The sequence below is a fragment of the Salvia splendens genome, chromosome 20 (assembly GCF_004379255.2).
Source record: "Salvia splendens isolate huo1 chromosome 20, SspV2, whole genome shotgun sequence".
Lineage (NCBI taxonomy): Eukaryota > Viridiplantae > Streptophyta > Magnoliopsida > Lamiales > Lamiaceae > Salvia > Salvia splendens.
Window position 1 is genome coordinate 5,791,976 of NC_056051.1, and position 16,982 is coordinate 5,808,957.

At 36.0% G+C, this 16,982-nt stretch overlaps 2 protein-coding genes across 3 annotated transcripts; both read right to left on the reverse strand.

The window, feature by feature from the left end:
* Positions 1-3,519: 3,519 nt before the first annotated feature.
* On the reverse strand, positions 3,520-7,129 carry LOC121781906 (pentatricopeptide repeat-containing protein At1g25360-like). 2 transcript variants are annotated; one of them, XM_042179614.1, is made up of 3 exons: positions 4,471-7,129; positions 4,295-4,345; positions 3,520-4,026 (listed from the first exon to the last, which is right to left on the reverse strand). In XM_042179614.1, the coding sequence occupies exon 1, from the start codon at positions 6,928-6,930 to the stop codon at positions 4,501-4,503; it is 2,430 nt and encodes an 809-aa protein (XP_042035548.1). In that variant the 5' UTR covers positions 6,931-7,129; the 3' UTR covers positions 3,520-4,026; positions 4,295-4,345; positions 4,471-4,500. The 2 variants fall into 2 exon arrangements, with proteins under 2 accessions (XP_042035548.1, XP_042035547.1); XM_042179613.1 differs by having other exon boundaries at positions 4,295-7,128.
* A 4,742-nt stretch (positions 7,130-11,871) lies between these two features.
* LOC121782778 lies at positions 11,872-13,973 on the reverse strand. Its single transcript, XM_042180725.1, has 2 exons — positions 12,832-13,973; positions 11,872-12,754 (listed from the first exon to the last, which is right to left on the reverse strand). The coding sequence occupies exons 1-2, from the start codon at positions 13,189-13,191 to the stop codon at positions 12,155-12,157; spliced, it is 960 nt and encodes a 319-aa protein (XP_042036659.1). The 5' UTR covers positions 13,192-13,973; the 3' UTR covers positions 11,872-12,154.
* Positions 13,974-16,982: the final 3,009 nt, after the last annotated feature.

The following is a 16,982-nucleotide window of genomic DNA, read 5'->3' on the forward strand; positions in this document are numbered from 1 at the left end:
CTATCCCAATTTGAAACCCAATTGTCATGAGCTCAAAACTTTTTAATTCTTCCTTCTTTGAGCCCAAAATTAATCCTCTTAATTCTAATCTAAGGACATCTATCACTATTCAATATCAAATCTACGGTAGTTATCTCAAATCTCTCCAACCACCAAATCCATCAATATCTATCAGTTTTGCCTATATATATATCCAATTAATCCCACGATCTTTCTACACATAAATTCAATCCATTCCAAAAAAAAAAACAGAGAGTTAGAAATTTAGAGGAAGAGAGGGAGAAGAGAAACGAAGTTTGGGAAGAGATTGGCGCTCGGGCTGAAGAAGCAGACAACAGCTACGTGGACGACGACGACGGCGGAGTTCTGACCATGAAAAGAGAGAGAGTTTTGGGAGGGGAAGAAGAATAAGTCTTCGACAGAACTGTTGCCCACGAAATCTTTCCGAACAGAAGTAGCAGCCGGACGAGGATGAGAGGCGTTTTTTTTATGGCGGGTGACAGGACGAGCGGTGATGAGAATTACAACGGCAGCCGGAGGAAGACTGCGGGCTGGACGGTAGAAATTCTCGGATAAAACATCGAAGGGGCGGCGCTGAAGCCATCGTGATTCGGGCAGAGGCTGCGGCGGACAGCAGCAGCAGTCGCGGTTGCTCATGACGGACAGCAGCTATAAGGACGGAAGCGGCCGGAGTGGAGGTGGCGACGGGAAGAGCTGGCCAAGAACAGAGGAGAGTTGGCGATGGCGGCGTGACATCGAACGGGCCTGAGCAGCAACGTTATTGGACAGACGGAGGAGCTGCGAAGTGATGAAGTGGAGACGACGCCGGCGGTCTCACACCGGAGACGACAGCGGCTGTTCGGTGGTGGCGGCAGCCCCATGTGGAGGAGCTGTAAAACAGTAGAAGAGTGAGCAGAGAGAGAGAAAGACGACAGGTTGTGTTTGAATTGAGAAGAGGATTTCAATCCCTAGAATTTCACGTAAGGTGAGAAAAGTGGAAGTTTTGGGCCCTTTTCTTTATTTAAATGATTGGGCCATGTGAATTAGTCTTAAGTGTTGGGCAATGTGTTTTAATTAAGGGAATGGATTACATTAAATTAATGGGTGATGTCATGCACGCTTTTGAGAACGGAATGAAACACAAGTTAAAGCTTTAAACAAACGAGTTGGGCTTTTCTATCCTACCTTATTTGTGGGCTTACTTTTAAATTTACGCAATATCTTTCAAGTATGAGTTATGAGCTTAAATTCCAAATATATTGTGTCATGTCGTATTTTGTTTTTGTGGATGTGCCTATCTAATCGCCCTAGTGGGGAGTGAGTCCCTACTAGAAGTTATGAGTTTAATCGAATTCGGGTTTGTCTACGGAGTGAGTCTCTATTCAAGCTAGTGTACACAGAGGGGATCGTGCGCTATCTTTCGAGTTGGCCGGTCCGGTGATCGAGAATGTGGCCACGTTCTCGTTTCACATATGAGGTTCAGATATGGTACGAGGAGAGAGAAAAATGGGCTGCGCGGCCATACTTTTGAGCGAGAAAATGTTTTGATGACTTGGTCTTTTATAAAACCCCGAGGTCACTCAATGGTGGCATGATATACTGTTTTTATAAAATTGTTTTTGCATTTGTCCACTGAGTGCATCAAGTACTCAGCCCTGCATTTCTTTTTAAAAAATGTGCAGGTTGAGCGGTGACGAGTGCGGTGGGTGTTGAGCATAAAAGTGAAGAATGTCTATCAAATGTCTTGAATATGTTGTGTCTTCATACATAGTATTATTCTACTCTCGAAATGCTTCCGCAAAATATTGTTTCTTTTGAGTTCGTGTATTGTTGAGATATTTCCATTTGGAGTTGTTTATTGTTGAAATGATACTCAGATTTTATTCAAGCTATTCCCATTCGTTCGAGCTATGGTAGAGTTGTGTTGATTTCTCCCTTTCTTCCCCGCTTCTTTAACTCTCCCCTAGTCGCGATCAACCATGTTTTCTATCCTTAGAAAATGCGGGCGTGACATCGCGAGTGTCGAGTAGCTTAAGCCATGATTTGCAAACACACTTGCAACGAATAACATCTCTAGGGGGAGTCGTGACAGGATATTGATAGCGATTTCTAACTGTAAATTCGCAAAGAATCCCCTCGTCATTTCAAGATTTTTTAGAGGGAATTTCCGGAGATTAAATGGTCAGAGTATCCAGATTACTGCAGTCTGCAAAATTTATCCCAATTTCTTCATCATTTCTCAAGCCATATCAGAATGTTAATCGAGTAAATTCAACATTATGAAATCAATTTCTGCACAGTTAAAACCTTTTACTAATGAATTTCTAGTAATTTCATCGAATCAATTTCAAACTCCAAAACCTTTGTAGCTAGGATAGGGCTTTCACTAGATATGAAATCAAAATTTGGGGGTAATTTCTGCACAGTCATTTCTCACAAAACCAAAAAGAAAAAGGCAATCGACTAAAAGAATCAAAGCATATAACTAGCCGAGCAAAATTACCTGCTATGCCGTGAATTCAGATGGCCGATGAGTTACCGTGGCGCTGCTGTTGTGACTGCTGATGGAGTGGTAATGCCTACTTTTTCTTTTTTCAGAAACAAATACACAAATTCCTTTCAATAAGTAAAAAGAAATTGGGGTGTCGAAATGAGTACTCGCAGGTATCCGAACCCGATTATGTGGGTACCTGAACCCGATCCAATCTCGGCATGTATAGTTATATGGGGTATCCCGATACCCGCATCGGGTATCCCGCATCCGCAGTTGCGGGTACCCAAACCCGTTGGTGTAATTTTACATGTTTGTAATTCCAGAATGGATTTTGGGATTGTTGCTATACTATGATTTCGTATTTGTGTTTTTATACTTGGTTATGTTTGCATAATTTCCAACTATTAACTATGCACAAATGTGATGATTTCTAATCTCTTACTTACTGATAATATGATTAGAATGAGAAAAATAAAAGAAATACTCATCTAAAGAAAAGAAATACCACCTTAATTAGAAGACAAGTCAGAGAGGAGATACAGTAAGGAATAAAGTTTATCGGACATCATATATTTGAAACTAATTAACTAAAATAAAAATTTTGATAAAAATACCGGGTATTATCGGGATTATTGGATATATCCGTAAAATTTTAAAATACAATACCCGATCTCGCCTCGTTTCCCGTTGTCACCGGTAGTGGGTACCCGATACTCGCCGAGTATCGGGTCGGGTGGGAATTACTCATTACCCACTATCCGTTTCGACGCCCCTAAAAAGAAATAAGTATTTACTAATTAAATTATTAATAAAATACAACGTCAAAACAAAATGAAAAGAATGGAGTACTCACTGCAACCCACAATAAGTGATTTATTATTTTATTTTCCTTTTATTATTTTATTTTCCTTTTACAGAAGTCTAACTTAAAATGACTCAATTTTATTTTTAATAAAAAATAAATTAGAAAATTGTGAGGAGTGGATTAAATTACACTAGTATTAAAATGGGAGAGAGCATAAAAATTGATAGACAAGCTATTAATGTCATTTTTAAGATTAAATTTTGAACATAAAATCTGTTTTGCTTCAATTGATAAAAATTTTAACCTACATAGAAAATAAAGTTGAGCATAACTTCAGTTGGAATAGAGACAGAGCAACTGAACCCAGTGGCAGCAACATGAACATCCCATACAAATCAAGAAAATCTCTCACCTCTCATCATCAATTGGAATAGGAGACAAAATATGGAGGACTCGGCCCTATGCATATTTAAAAGCACACGATCCGATTGATCGTTGCGTCTTCTCTGCTTCCTTTTTTACCTTTCGCGTGCCTCATTGGTCGTTGCAAGTGCCTCCAAGCGACATTGCTCTTTCAACTTTGCTGCATCTTCCTCTCGCCTCGTTTCGTCTGCTTCCCTTATTGACTCGATCTCATCCCCTTGATTAATCGGGTCCTCAACGCCACGGAGCTCAGGTTTTGAATTCCACAGTTCCATAACACATTGCACTCCAAGAAGTATTTGCTCTGCAATTTCAGTTACTTAATTATAATGAGGCAATTTATCATTATTTTTCATCCAAAAAGAAGATCCAAAACTTCTCCTTGACATAGTTTAGCAAGAAATTATGCAACTAGCTATGCATTTATCAGTTCCATGATCATTTGATCTATTTTACTACCAAATCGACACAATATATATAGGAGTGTGATCAAATCCGAACACATTTTTATTGCAATTCATTTTTATAGCAATTCACTCATTCTACAAAACTGCAGTTATCAGGAGTAGTACCTGATGCCATGGAAAATGACGTTCAAGCGCGACCAGAAGAGTAGATCAACTCTGCAAGTCAAGAAGCAGCGGTTTCTTCACTAAAAGGAGCAACACAACAAGTAGTTGCTTTAGGGGACGTGAGAGTTAAGGAGGTGGAAGCAATTCCTTAGATCGAGGATGGCTCGATTGCTCACCGACAATAAAAACCAAGACGCACATTTCCTTCACCAGTAATCACCACAAGAGCATTCTCCATCCTTAAAATGATGAAACCTCTTCACATCTCTTACGATAATCTCTCTACTCTCAGCTTTCGACATGAACTTGATTGCATTGTGGCAGTCCCCACAGATACGCAGGTTCTTGAAGACTCTAATGGTAGCTTCACGAGGAAGCTTCAGGAGTCCATAAACGACCGCCAACTTCTCACTATGAGTGGATAACGACTGTTCCTTTTGTTCCGAGACTATATCGTGCAATACATACTTAGTATCCGGAACATATCCCAATTCCCTTAACCTTAACACGAACTCCTCCAGGTATCTATACACTTGATGAATCTCAGGATGCACAGCATCGTCAACCAAAAATACGTGAACCTTCTTCTCAACGTCAATCCAGCTACACCCTGGCTCCTTCTTCACTCCTCGATCCCTCATAAATTTACGGACTGTGGCAACACTATCCCACCGCCCTGCAGCGGCAAACATATTCGCCAAAAGGATATATGTGCCATCATGCTTCGGAATCATGTCAAAGAGTTTTTCAGCAGCACGGACGCCTAACTCCATGTTTCCATGAAGACGGCAGCCAGAAAGTAAAGCCTCCCAAATTTGTGATCCAGGCTCAAAAGGCATGGTCTGGATCACATTTTGAGCTTCAGTTAATCTCCCAGACCGAGCCAACAAATCAACGAGTCGTACGTAATGGTCTTCACACGGAGTTATTCCATACACTTCCTTCATGGATTCGAAGTATTTCTTTCCTTCATCAACTAAACCGGCATGACTACAAGCAGAGAGGACCGTGAGGAATGTTATTCTATCAGGCAAAATGCGTTCTTCCAGCATCTCTTCGTATAACTCTGTTGCTTTGGCCCCATGTCCGTGTTGACCAAGCGCTGCTATCATTGCATTCCACGACACAGAGTCCAGACAGGGCATGGTGCGAAATGCTTTGTACGCAGCATCAAGAGCACCACATCTTGCATACATAGTTATAAGAGCATTTCCTGCTGAAAGGCTCGAGTCAAAGCCAAGTCGGATAAGCTGGCCGTGGATCTGACGCCCTTGTTCCAAAGATGCAAGCACAGCACAAGAGGTAATGGCGCCTGAAAACGCATAGTCGCACGGCTCAAGCCCACAAGACTTCATCCTATTGAAAAGTTTCAGAGCTTCTTCGCCTAAGCCATGTTGTGCTAACCCTGATATCATAACTGTCCACGATAAAACGTTTTTCTCATACATCTCGTCAAAAATGGCTTTCGCCTCGTCAATTTCCCCCACACTGACATAAGCTGATAACATCGCATTCCATGAAACAAGATCCTTGGTACAAGCGGCATCAAAAATGTTTCTTGCTTGGTGAACTTTACCACACTTCCAATATAAAGTGATCAAGGCGTTGGTCACCGAAACCATGAAATCCGTTGGGGGTTTTGCCTCTATCCGCAGAATGTATGCATGAATTTGCTTACCATGAAGAATCAAGCTCGAATCAGCACAAGCGCTCAACACGTTGGTGTAGGTAAAATCATCGTATTTAACCCCTAAAGACTGCATTTTTCTGAACATCTCAAAGACTTTCGCTACCAACCCCTCTTGTACATATCCCGAAATCATAGAATTCCACGCCACCACCAAATCTTGATCCATTGAGTCAAAAACTTCTCTAGCAGCATCAAGATCTTTGTTTCTCACATACCCTGTGATCATCGTTGTCCACGATAGCTCATCCTTTACCGGCATCTCATCAAACAGTTTCCTCGCAGAGGCAAAAAGCGAAGAAGAAGACACAAAGGGCGAAAACGCACACTTGACATAAGCAGATAAGAGTGCATTCAAAACAGAAGTAACAAAACCGCAGCCTGATTTGAGCACAACGCAATGCATCTGGTCGCATTGCTCCTCGCGAGTGGCTATAAGGGCCAAAGCCGCGAGCGTGCTTGTGAAAGTGAAACAGTCGGGTCCGAACCTCTTCCGCCTCATCTCACTGAAGAGACGAACGGCAGCGTGGCCGTCGTTGCTATGGCAATAGCAAGCGATCATGGCATTGTAGCAGACCGTGTCTCGGATTCTCAGTGGGGTTTTCTCGAATATCTCTTTGGCCAAATTGGGGCTCCCAGAAGCAGAATATGATGCAATCATAGTGGTTCTTGCAACAATGTCTGGTTCGGTCATTTCATCGAACAGTTTCTCTGCGTAGCTCAAACGACAGGATTTGCAGTAAATGTCAATCAAACGGTTACGAATGTGGCCGCGTGGCACGAATCCAGAAGCAATCATGTGGGCATGGATGCCGGCGGCGATATGGCGGCCGGAATGGCCGCGTTGGTGGCATAGAAGAAGCTTGGCGGCGTAGTTATTGGCCAAGGCACTGATATCCACTGTTTGCCGGAGTATTTGAATGGAATATACAGCTTTTGCGGCGGACATCAGGATAGCCGAAATTCTTGGAGATTTAAACGCTCGAAATCATGAATCCGGCGGCAAGGCAGCAGCGTGGTGGCTTGGTTAAAAAGTTTTTGGAATAAATATTCATTTCTAAAAAATTATGAATACTGCTAGTTTTTTTTCTAACATATCAAAAGCCCAACTAATTTTATTTTCAATGCAATCTATTCTTTTCATCTCATAAAAATAAAAATTTTGTGACTATCCTGGATTTAAATATAAATATGATAGAGTAATAAAGAGATTTTGTGAAAAAATATTGAAGACGGAATGAGTATCAATTTTATTATTGCTTTATCTGTGATTATCAATCACTAAATTTTAAATTAATTTTTTATTATGATTTATTCAAAATGAACTCTTAATAGTGTATGATTATATTGGGCCTTTTTATTTACGTGGAATGGACCTTGACGAAAGTAAATAATGGAACTTTCTTTAACAACTGCAATATTGATGTTAATTGGGCCAACAACTGATTCTTTTCGGGCCAATTCTTTTTGGGCTCTCATTTAAATTAATTTGGGAAATCAGCAAGCACCTATGACCCTAAAAGATTATAAGTTTTGTATATTTTGTTTTGTTTTAGACATTAACTAGGTGTGTCTTCTTATGTTATAAAATAAAGGAACCACCATGATATGGACATTCTATTATCTCCGTAACGTGTCGATTCATTACTCTCTCCGTCCGTTAAATGTTGTCCAATTTTGTCATTTCGTTCCATCAGTGAAATGTTGTTGACTTTACTTTTTTTCTATTTTTGGTAAATGAACTCCACTTTTCACTAACTCATTGCATTGCATTTTATTTTAAAACTACTTTTACTATTTTTTTTTAATTCACTTTTCTTCATTTTTTCTTAAAACTCAGGATAAATCAAATGTTGACAATATTTCACTGACGGAGGGGAATACCTTTCATGTTTTGCTGTATTAAGAAATTTGATTTATTTTTTAAAAAATTAATGAGCAACACATCATATATGCAAATGGACTGTAAACTATCCTTATTATATGGAGCATAATATGAGTGCCAATATATTCAGGCAAAGTCGGATTATATTAAATTAAATTAAATTATTATATACTACTACTGTGTTAAATAAAAGCGCTTTTTATATTTATCAGCGATTCTTCTTCGCCGACTTTATTTCACCCATCCCTCTTTCTCGTCTCTCTCAACACAGCATCGAAATGGAAGTTCAATCGGGTGGCCGGAATTCATCATCAGCTCCGTCGAATAACGGAGATCGTCGGAATCCGATTCGGTATGCTCACTGCAGCTGTTTCAGGCGGTGTTGTCGCTGTTTTTGCTGCTTCTATTCTTTTCCTTAGTCTCTGTTTTTTTATGATCATCGTTCATCAGCTGTTCTTGAGCACGATGTGATGTACAAATCTTTACTGCTTCTCACTTTCTTTACTCTCTATGTAGTATTATTGTGTATGTATTGCGTATTTTGGGACTTTTTTTTTGGATTTGTTTGCTCTTCTCTTCTCTATAAAGCTATATTTATTTTACTTTTTATTTATAATTATGTTTGATTTATATGATTAAATCTCATAATATAATTTTAGATTTTTAGATGAATAGTGATATGATAATCAATTATACGCAATCTCCTCATGCTAAATATTTTCACTATTTAATTTTAATTTATATCTTGTTAATTCGGATTGTCGACTGCAACAGACGTTTGATATTGTCCTCTTTGGATTAATTCTGCATGGATTTGTTTTTTTTATCACTCTCAAAATGAGTCAAATTAATTGGGATTGGACTGGAATCAATGTGGGATGAGTTTGTACTTAACAAACCTAATAGTATAAAATTACAAATAAGTTAATGTGTTCAGATAATATTTTATCAGACCAAAAAAGATTAGCTTTTGTGAAAGTGCTTAACAAAACATACAGAAACTAGTTACGTGGCAACAAAAATTGACTTAAATTGATGGCGTAACGTATAGAAATACTAGTAGAAGTAATAATTTTGTGATGTTTATCAGTTTATCACTTATTTTACTTGCAAGAGTGTTGATTAATTTTGTGATGTTTATCAATTCTTTTGACTTAATAGAGTGTTGATTGATTATGATATTTTAATTTTAAAAATGTGGTAAGACTAGAAAAGTAGTTGCCTCCAATCTTTTCTAGAATTCACTAGGGCATATCAAAGCACACCAGCAACCAACCGATGGATAAAGATCCGGTTGAATCTTTTAGGGGTAATTCTAATTTTATAAATATATTATTACTTAGTTATTTAAATTTGAGGATGATGACTTTGTAGCATATCATTTCTTTAGTTCTTTAAGGCTATAACTTATTAATTTTATATCAATGTTGTTCCTCTTAATTTAATGTAAGAATAATATCAAAAAAATTATCGAAAAAATTGTTGTTTTAAAAAAATTTGTTAAGTTTCGTTAGTTTATTTTAGTTTTTGTTTTGATTTCAAAAGAAATGTTGATAAGTAGATTATGAAATGTCTTCTTAGTTTTTTCAACATAAAAATAATCAACATAAAAAATCCTTAATAGATGTGGGTTGTGAATATCCTAAAATCACCTACTATTACCGTGCACTTTTTATCATGTTCTTCTTAACTCCATCCCTACAAAATGAACTAAAATTTGAGATCAAATACATGGCAAAGCAAATTATTACAAAAACACAATCAAGATAAAGGTTAGTTAGATTATGGAGTAATTTATAAACATGGTTTGATTGGTTTCCAAACCACCAACACAACATTGCAGTTATGATCCACAGTTGCCAAATTTTGACTCCACAATTATACTCCCAATTTTTTTTAAAAAAAATATTAAAACATTAATTCAAGTAGTGCATGAATTTCCGGCTAAGGGACAAAAAGCATGAGATCCGGTTTAGCAGGTGAAGAAAGTGACTCACAAAAAATCTTTTTTTTCATACTACTATAATGCTGCCCTCCACAATCCCACCCCAAAAAAGAGGAAGAAATTTGAAACATGACAACAAAAAAAATAGCCTTGTAATTGATGTGTGTTTCTTGTGTATGTGTGTGTGAGAGAAAAAGAGAGAGAGGAATTTCATCATCAAATCCATTGTGAACTGAAATACTTCTTTGTCCCATAATAATTGTCACTTTTTCCATTTCAGTTTATCTTATAATAATTATCACACTTCATTTTTACCATAAATGATAAGTAGGTCTCATATTTTACTAACTCACTTCACTTGCATTTTATTATAAAATTAATATAAAAAAGTAGATAACACATTCACTTTTTCCACCAGCTTTTTTTTATATTTCTTAAAATTCATGCTCGTAATAAAAGTGACGGGTATCGAGAGAGAGTAGACAAAAGCTTCGAGAGTGCTGAAAAATGAGAAATTGAATCTGTTTATTCCTACTGTCAAAACTCCACTTTCATCATTTTTATTCTACTGGAATTATCAGTGAATATCACACCTACCTAAGTGAAGTAAATTGATTTTAATTTATTTTTGAGGAATGGGGAAAAAAAGACAGCTACTTGTGGTAAAATAATGATCAAGATTTGACCTTTTTTGTCTCCTCTCCCTTGTTTGTGGTAATAAGAAGCTTCCATTCCACTTTTATCACTGCTCTCTTTTATGGGAAACAGAAACATAAACAGAGAAGAAGCTGCTTTTTGCTTGGTTCAAATCTGCTCTCTGTTTTATGGTCATTTCCAGCTCTACTTCCTTTCAAATTTTAAATTGAAGCCTCATTCTTTGAATTTGAATGACTGATGCTAAATGGTCATAATGTGGTCGACCATAAAGAGTTAATTTAGTCTATTTACATATATAAAAAAATTAGAATTACTGATATAAACTTATATGTGAGTGAATGGACTTGTGAGTTGATACTTATCTTTGAATTCCATTACGTAAAACACATTAATATCACGAATTACTGTATACGTTGAGCAACAATCAAGAAATGACAATAGTAATAAGTTGAGCAAAAACTACGAAAGAGCAACACTAACATGTTGAGCAACATATAATGAAGATGGTATAAAAGTAAAATCAAGTAGTATTAAACCAAAAATTTGAAAAAATCAATTTTTTTTATTATTTAATTAATTTATGGCTGGTCATAATGTGGCCGCATAGCTTTATTGATCTTGAATACATAAAACCTTGTTTGATGTACTTTTCCTTATACTAGTAAGTTTTTTTCCTCTTTGGGGATGTCAATAGAAAAGGCCCATTTTGCACCCCCCCCCTCCATATTTGGTGGTCAATCACATCTTCTTAACTTGGCATGGGAAATTGCAATTTATTGTGTCGACAACATCTAACTCGAACACAATTTATTAACGAAATTCTTTATATGGTCCGCTTCATTTAAACATGACACACACGAACACATTGGCGATTTGCTAGCGATCGGATACTAAGGCAACACAATAAAAATCCAACTTCACAAGACACTTTAGTTTCATAAGTCTAATTCTTTAAATTTAAAGACTAATACTCAAATAAATCAATATTGGTCCACCAAAATAGTTTAATTGATGACCGGTACAAGTTTAATGCAAAATTAATGAAAATATAAGAGGGAGATAAAAAATATAGTATTGATTAAATGTGACACGTATATATAATTTGAAAAATAAATTCATTTTTAGTATGGCAATAATTTTGGTGGGCAAACTGAATTTAAAACACAACAATCATATTTTATGACCAAATGTAATAATATTAAAAATAATGGACCACATGAACTTATCATGAAATGATCATACTACTATAATAGCATGTACTATGATAAACTTGATACCAATCTTTTTACTTATGTGTGTTTCATATTTGTGTTTTTTTGTCTTTCTTGTCGTATCTAAAATTGTCAGTCAGTCACGATACTCTAACAAAGCAAAAACTGCATAAAAACTATTGGAATCAAACATTTTCGGCAAAATTCAGTAGAAATCCAAAATTTCTACCTCGAAAATAAATTTTCAGCATTTTACTATATATACTAAAATACAATAAGAAATACCATAGGGGAAAATGGGTAAAAAAACTGGACAAACATAAATTACAAGAAGCTACAAATCTAACCTACTCTTACCATTTTTCATTTTTCTTTTTCTTTTTCTTTTTCTTTTTCCCATTTCTTAAATAAAAAAAAAAGAAAAAACTACCACTTTTTCTTCTCCAGAAATTTTTTTCTCCAGATTTTTTTTTCTCTACCTATGGCTGCATAAATCCAAGAGCTTCTTCCTCCCTTCAACAATATCATCGAAGAAATCATCAAGCTGCCCAACGATATTCTCCGTCCCACTTCTCAAATTCCCGAAATACCCCTTCAGATTCTCCACTCTCTCTCTAACCCCAATTTCCGATTCCCACTCCACGATCCCCTGCGAGCTCTGCTTCTCCAGCTCCGCCCTCAGCTCCTCCATCGCCGCCTTCGAGCGGCGGAACTCGTACATTAGAACCCCCGCCCGCGCCGCCGATTGCCCGATCTCCGCCGCCACCCGCCGCTGCAGCCGCGCCGTCGACATCATGAGGCTCGATCCGAACAGGACGTCGTCGTAGCCGCTGAAATTGGGGGAATTCGATTCCGGCCAGAAATAGACCAATCCGTTGAACAGAATCGTCAATAGGAGCGAGCTCACATTCCTCATCGCGTAGAGCACGCCGCGGAATCCGTTGAATCCGTGCAGCCGCGGCTCGCTGGAGTCGAATTTGAGGGATAGAGGCTCGATTCTCGTCTCCGTCAGCGACCGGTTTTCCTCCTGTAGCCCTACCGCTTCCCTCCTGCATCCTGATATCGCGCGGATCAACTGTTCGACGAAATTCCCGCAGTTAATAAAAATCCAATCTTTATTCATGATTTGGTGTTTTAGGGGCTGTGGCTTACCTGGCGAGAGAGCTGGGGGCTCAAATGGCGATGGCTGTCGAGGGAGGAGAGGATGTTTAGGCCGGCGGAGTAGTAGTTTTCCATGCCAGAAATCCCAGTTTTGAGGATTTGGCAAACCTCCCAAAGCTTGGAGCTTTCATCCATGTATTCATCAAGCCATTTCTCACCCACTGGCAAGTGGAGTTTTTGGACCAAAATGGTGAGCTGATTGTGGGAGGATCTCAGGAGGGAGAGGACTCTTTGGAGGAATTGTATCGACATGAAGTTGCTTGATAGAAAAGCTCGTTCGAGATCGTCTATGCCTCGAGTGAGGAAGTTGTAGAAGCCATTGACAGAGTTGGTTGAAGAAGCATCCATCATAGAAGGAGGGGTGAAAGAAGAGGCTAGAATTTAAAAGGGGATGGAGGAGGAGAATAGTTGCAAAGATTGTGGTATTTAAATTGGTGGAGGATGAGAGAGAGAGAAGGAATGGGAGGAAGGAAGAAAGGAAGGAAAATCAAATCTTGGAAGCTCACAAGTTTCTAAGGTTGAAAGGGATTGTTGGGAGCAATGATGAGTGTTTCCTATAGAGGGGAAAGGATGATTAGTAATCTGCCATTTTCATAGTTTAATGGGAAGGAAAAAAGAAAAAAAAGGGAAACTTGAGGGAGATGAAATTGTCTTTTGGAGAGAGGGGGAGAAGAAGGCTTTGTTTTATGCAACAAAGTGGTTTATCATTATTGATTATGTGGAGATGGGAGGAAACAAAAAGGAAAAAGAAGATAAAAATTGCTAAAGTGGTGTATGCGACATATATTTATATCTTGGCCCTTTTTTTCTAATCTTATTTATGATGTTAGATTGAGTTCATTGTGTGGTAATACCATGTTGACTTGAATTGAAAACCTTGATTAATTAGTAGTAGTAGTTTAGTACTAACCTCACCTCATTGTATTTTACTAGTACAAGATTTTAGTTTCCTTTTTTTCTTCCTCGAGCAACTGGAATTGTTCCTTCAATCCCCTCTATTTTCATTGAAATTTGTGGGTTTTTGTTTCCTCCTAGATATAGTACTCTTTGCCCTGTCTTTAGTTTAATTTCTTGTGTTCTTTTAAAGGGGATTTTGGAATGATGGGATTCTTTGTATTAGCATTTTGCACCTTTCTACTATGCAAGAAATCAGTCTTTTTAGGCCACCCAAACTCATTCTTACTTTCTTTTTATTTAATTTGAGTTTCTTTATTTTTATTTTATTTTCATCTTCATCTTCATCATATGATTCTCTCATTTTTTGGTCGTACAATGTATAATGCTCCCCCTAGAGCTTACAATGAACAAACCCACATGATTCTCGAAGCACTCCATTTGATGAGTGGCCCCCTTGACCCTTCAATCATCTTTTATGGAGGCCTATACCACCCCTTATTGCTAATGGAATTTTCACTTGATTTACATAGTAAAAGGAAAGGCATTCCCATAATATGTATATATGAGTATGCTTCTTTTTCTTAGTGTTGATAATTATACAAAGAATCAATAGTAACAGATTGGAATGAGCTACTAACTAGTGACCATCTTTGCCATACAAATATTTTCTTTCAAAACCAACTCATCCTACATCAAAAGCCACTTCCCATATTACAAACTGATTTTGAAAGAAAATTTCACTAGAAGTTGGTTTTGAAAGGGAATATAGATAGAGTTTTGTTAATTTTTTATTCATGTATCAAGTACGTTTCAATTAATAGGACTTTCTTTTAATAGGACTGTACCTAATCCTCATAAAATATAATTGAATTTTACCTAGCATCGGCACATGCTCGAGTTGAATGTATCATTGGAAGTGACGGGTATGAGAGATTGTGTTAAGATATTATCAAATAAAGGACTCACATGTGGTGGAACGTGTTGAGATATTCACATGTAGATTGTCACACGTTGAAAATATAAAAGAAAAGTGACCATAGTCATGGGATAAAACATTTTTCTTCCAATTTCTAGATCGAGGGTTCGATTAACTATGAGCACGAAGTAAATAGGAATTGGTTAGTCTCCCCTCTTAAGTAAATTCTAACCAAAATTATTGTTCCGATGCTTATTTCTAGCCTAGTTGTCTAAGTGGGGAAGTTGAGGGGAACGAGAATTCTTGAAATTTTATATGGTTGGTTTTTATTTAATTAAGAAAAATGTGACTTTTGAGAAGAGGGTGGTCGTGGGTTTTTGGAGAATGGGACATTAGAGAGGATGTTGGTCCTTTGAGATTTTGTTGGAAAGTGTATTAGTGAGAATGGTCCAATATTTAAGGCCGTTGATTTGGGTGCCCCTTTTCCTTTGCTGCCCACATCACCTGCATCTAATTATAGGATGAATCTTCTTTTAAGTGTTTACTAATTTTATAGTTTACCACATAATTTTATACTATAATTAGCTGAGTCACACATGTGATGGATGCTATAGTGAAGAATTTACATAAGTATTCAAGAATATATAAAATTTATCACAATTTTTAAGTAGTCTATTAAATATATGTAATTATAGAGAAATTTTTATGTTACATACTTATTGTATTATGCTTTGTTTTATGTTGGTTCTAATCTCTTTTTCAAAATTATCCTCGATGAATTAATTCTATAAATTATTTAAAAAAATAATGACTGCTTTATTCATTTTCTCTGTTATTTGAAATAAATAAATAAAATAAAAATAAGCTTTGATTTCTCTGTAATTTATAATATTAATAATGTCAATAACAGTTTTTTTACTTGATCATAATAAAAGTAAGAGGTAACATCTTTTTTGATCCACAAACTTTGCCAAAGTATCATTTTAGGTCCGTGAACTTTGAAAATATCATTTTAGGTCCGTGAACTTTGAGTTAGTATCATTTGAGGTACTTTTTACTATTTCCAAGTTTTTTTGGATGAAAATACCCTCAATACCTTAAAGTGTATATATTTTTAATAAATTTATCAATTACTCATATTTTTTTATAAATATCTTTACAATATATTTTTGACAAATTTTCTAAATATAATTTGACCTTAAATATTATCACTTAATTTTGTGACATGCAAGTAGAATTGCTTCTTCAATTTTTTATATTATTTTTAAAAAAAATTTGAATAAAGAACTTTCTTTAATAATAAAAAATTGAATAAAGATCTTTTTATAAATATCTTTACAATATATTTTTGACAAATTTTCTAAATATAATTTGACCTTCAATATTATCATTTAATTTTGTGACATGCAAGAAAAGATCTTTATTCAATTTTTTATTATTAAAGAAAAGTTCTTTATTCAATTTTAAAAAAAAATTATTATAAAAATTGAAGAAGCAAATTTACTTGCATGTCACAAAATTAAGTGATAATATTTAAGGTCAAATTATATTTAGAAAATTTGTCAAAAATATATTGTAAAGATATTTATAAAAAAATTATGAGTATATGATAAATTTATTAAAAATATATACACTTTAAGGTATTGAGGGTATTTTCGTCCAAAAAAACTTGGAAGTAGTAAAAAGTACCTCAAATGATACTAACTCAAAGTTCACGGACCTAAAATGATACTTTGACAAAGTTCGTGGAACAAAAATGATGTTCCCTCTAAAAGTAAATATATAGATAATGGTAAACACACTCTAAAAGAAAATGATTCTTTCATAAGATATGTGACGTAACATTTCTTTAAATAAATGTGTTAAAAATTTAATCTATTGTTAAAGGGTAAACAAGAAGTATACACATATTTGGACAAAGTAAATACTTTCGTAATCGTAATTTATCTAATTTAAATTTTTGTTTCACTACCCCAATCAATCGAGGAGTTGAAGCATGCTTTTGGGAACAATTTTGTAATAATTCACTCTTTATTTTAAATAAATCCCATCTTCTATGTCAGACTATAAATGCATATATTCCAAATAAATACAAATTATGATCTATAAAAGTTAATTTATGTTCTGAAATTAGGTGGAAAAAAAAAACTGGCCACCATCATTTTCCATCCTAATAAAGATACCATGCTCTATAATTTTCTTCAACAAGAATGTTTCATTTTCTTCTTAATGAACCCTAGATGGATCCAACTGTATGGTCCATATCCCCCTCATCAATGAAAATGATCTCATGCATATATATCTGGATTTATTAATTGGAAAATAACAT

Bases quoted from the DNA above. Each gene is read 5' to 3' on its own strand.
- LOC121781906 (XM_042179614.1), bottom strand. From the start codon at position 6,930: ATGTCCGCCGCAAAAGCTGTATATTCCATTCAAATACTCCGGCAAACA.
- LOC121782778 (XM_042180725.1), bottom strand. From the start codon at position 13,191: ATGATGGATGCTTCTTCAACCAACTCTGTCAATGGCTTCTACAACTTC. The intron at 12,755-12,831 runs GTAAGCCACAGC...TTCGTCGAACAG, and splicing joins GCCCCCAGCTCTCTCGCCAG to TTGATCCGCGCGATATCAGG.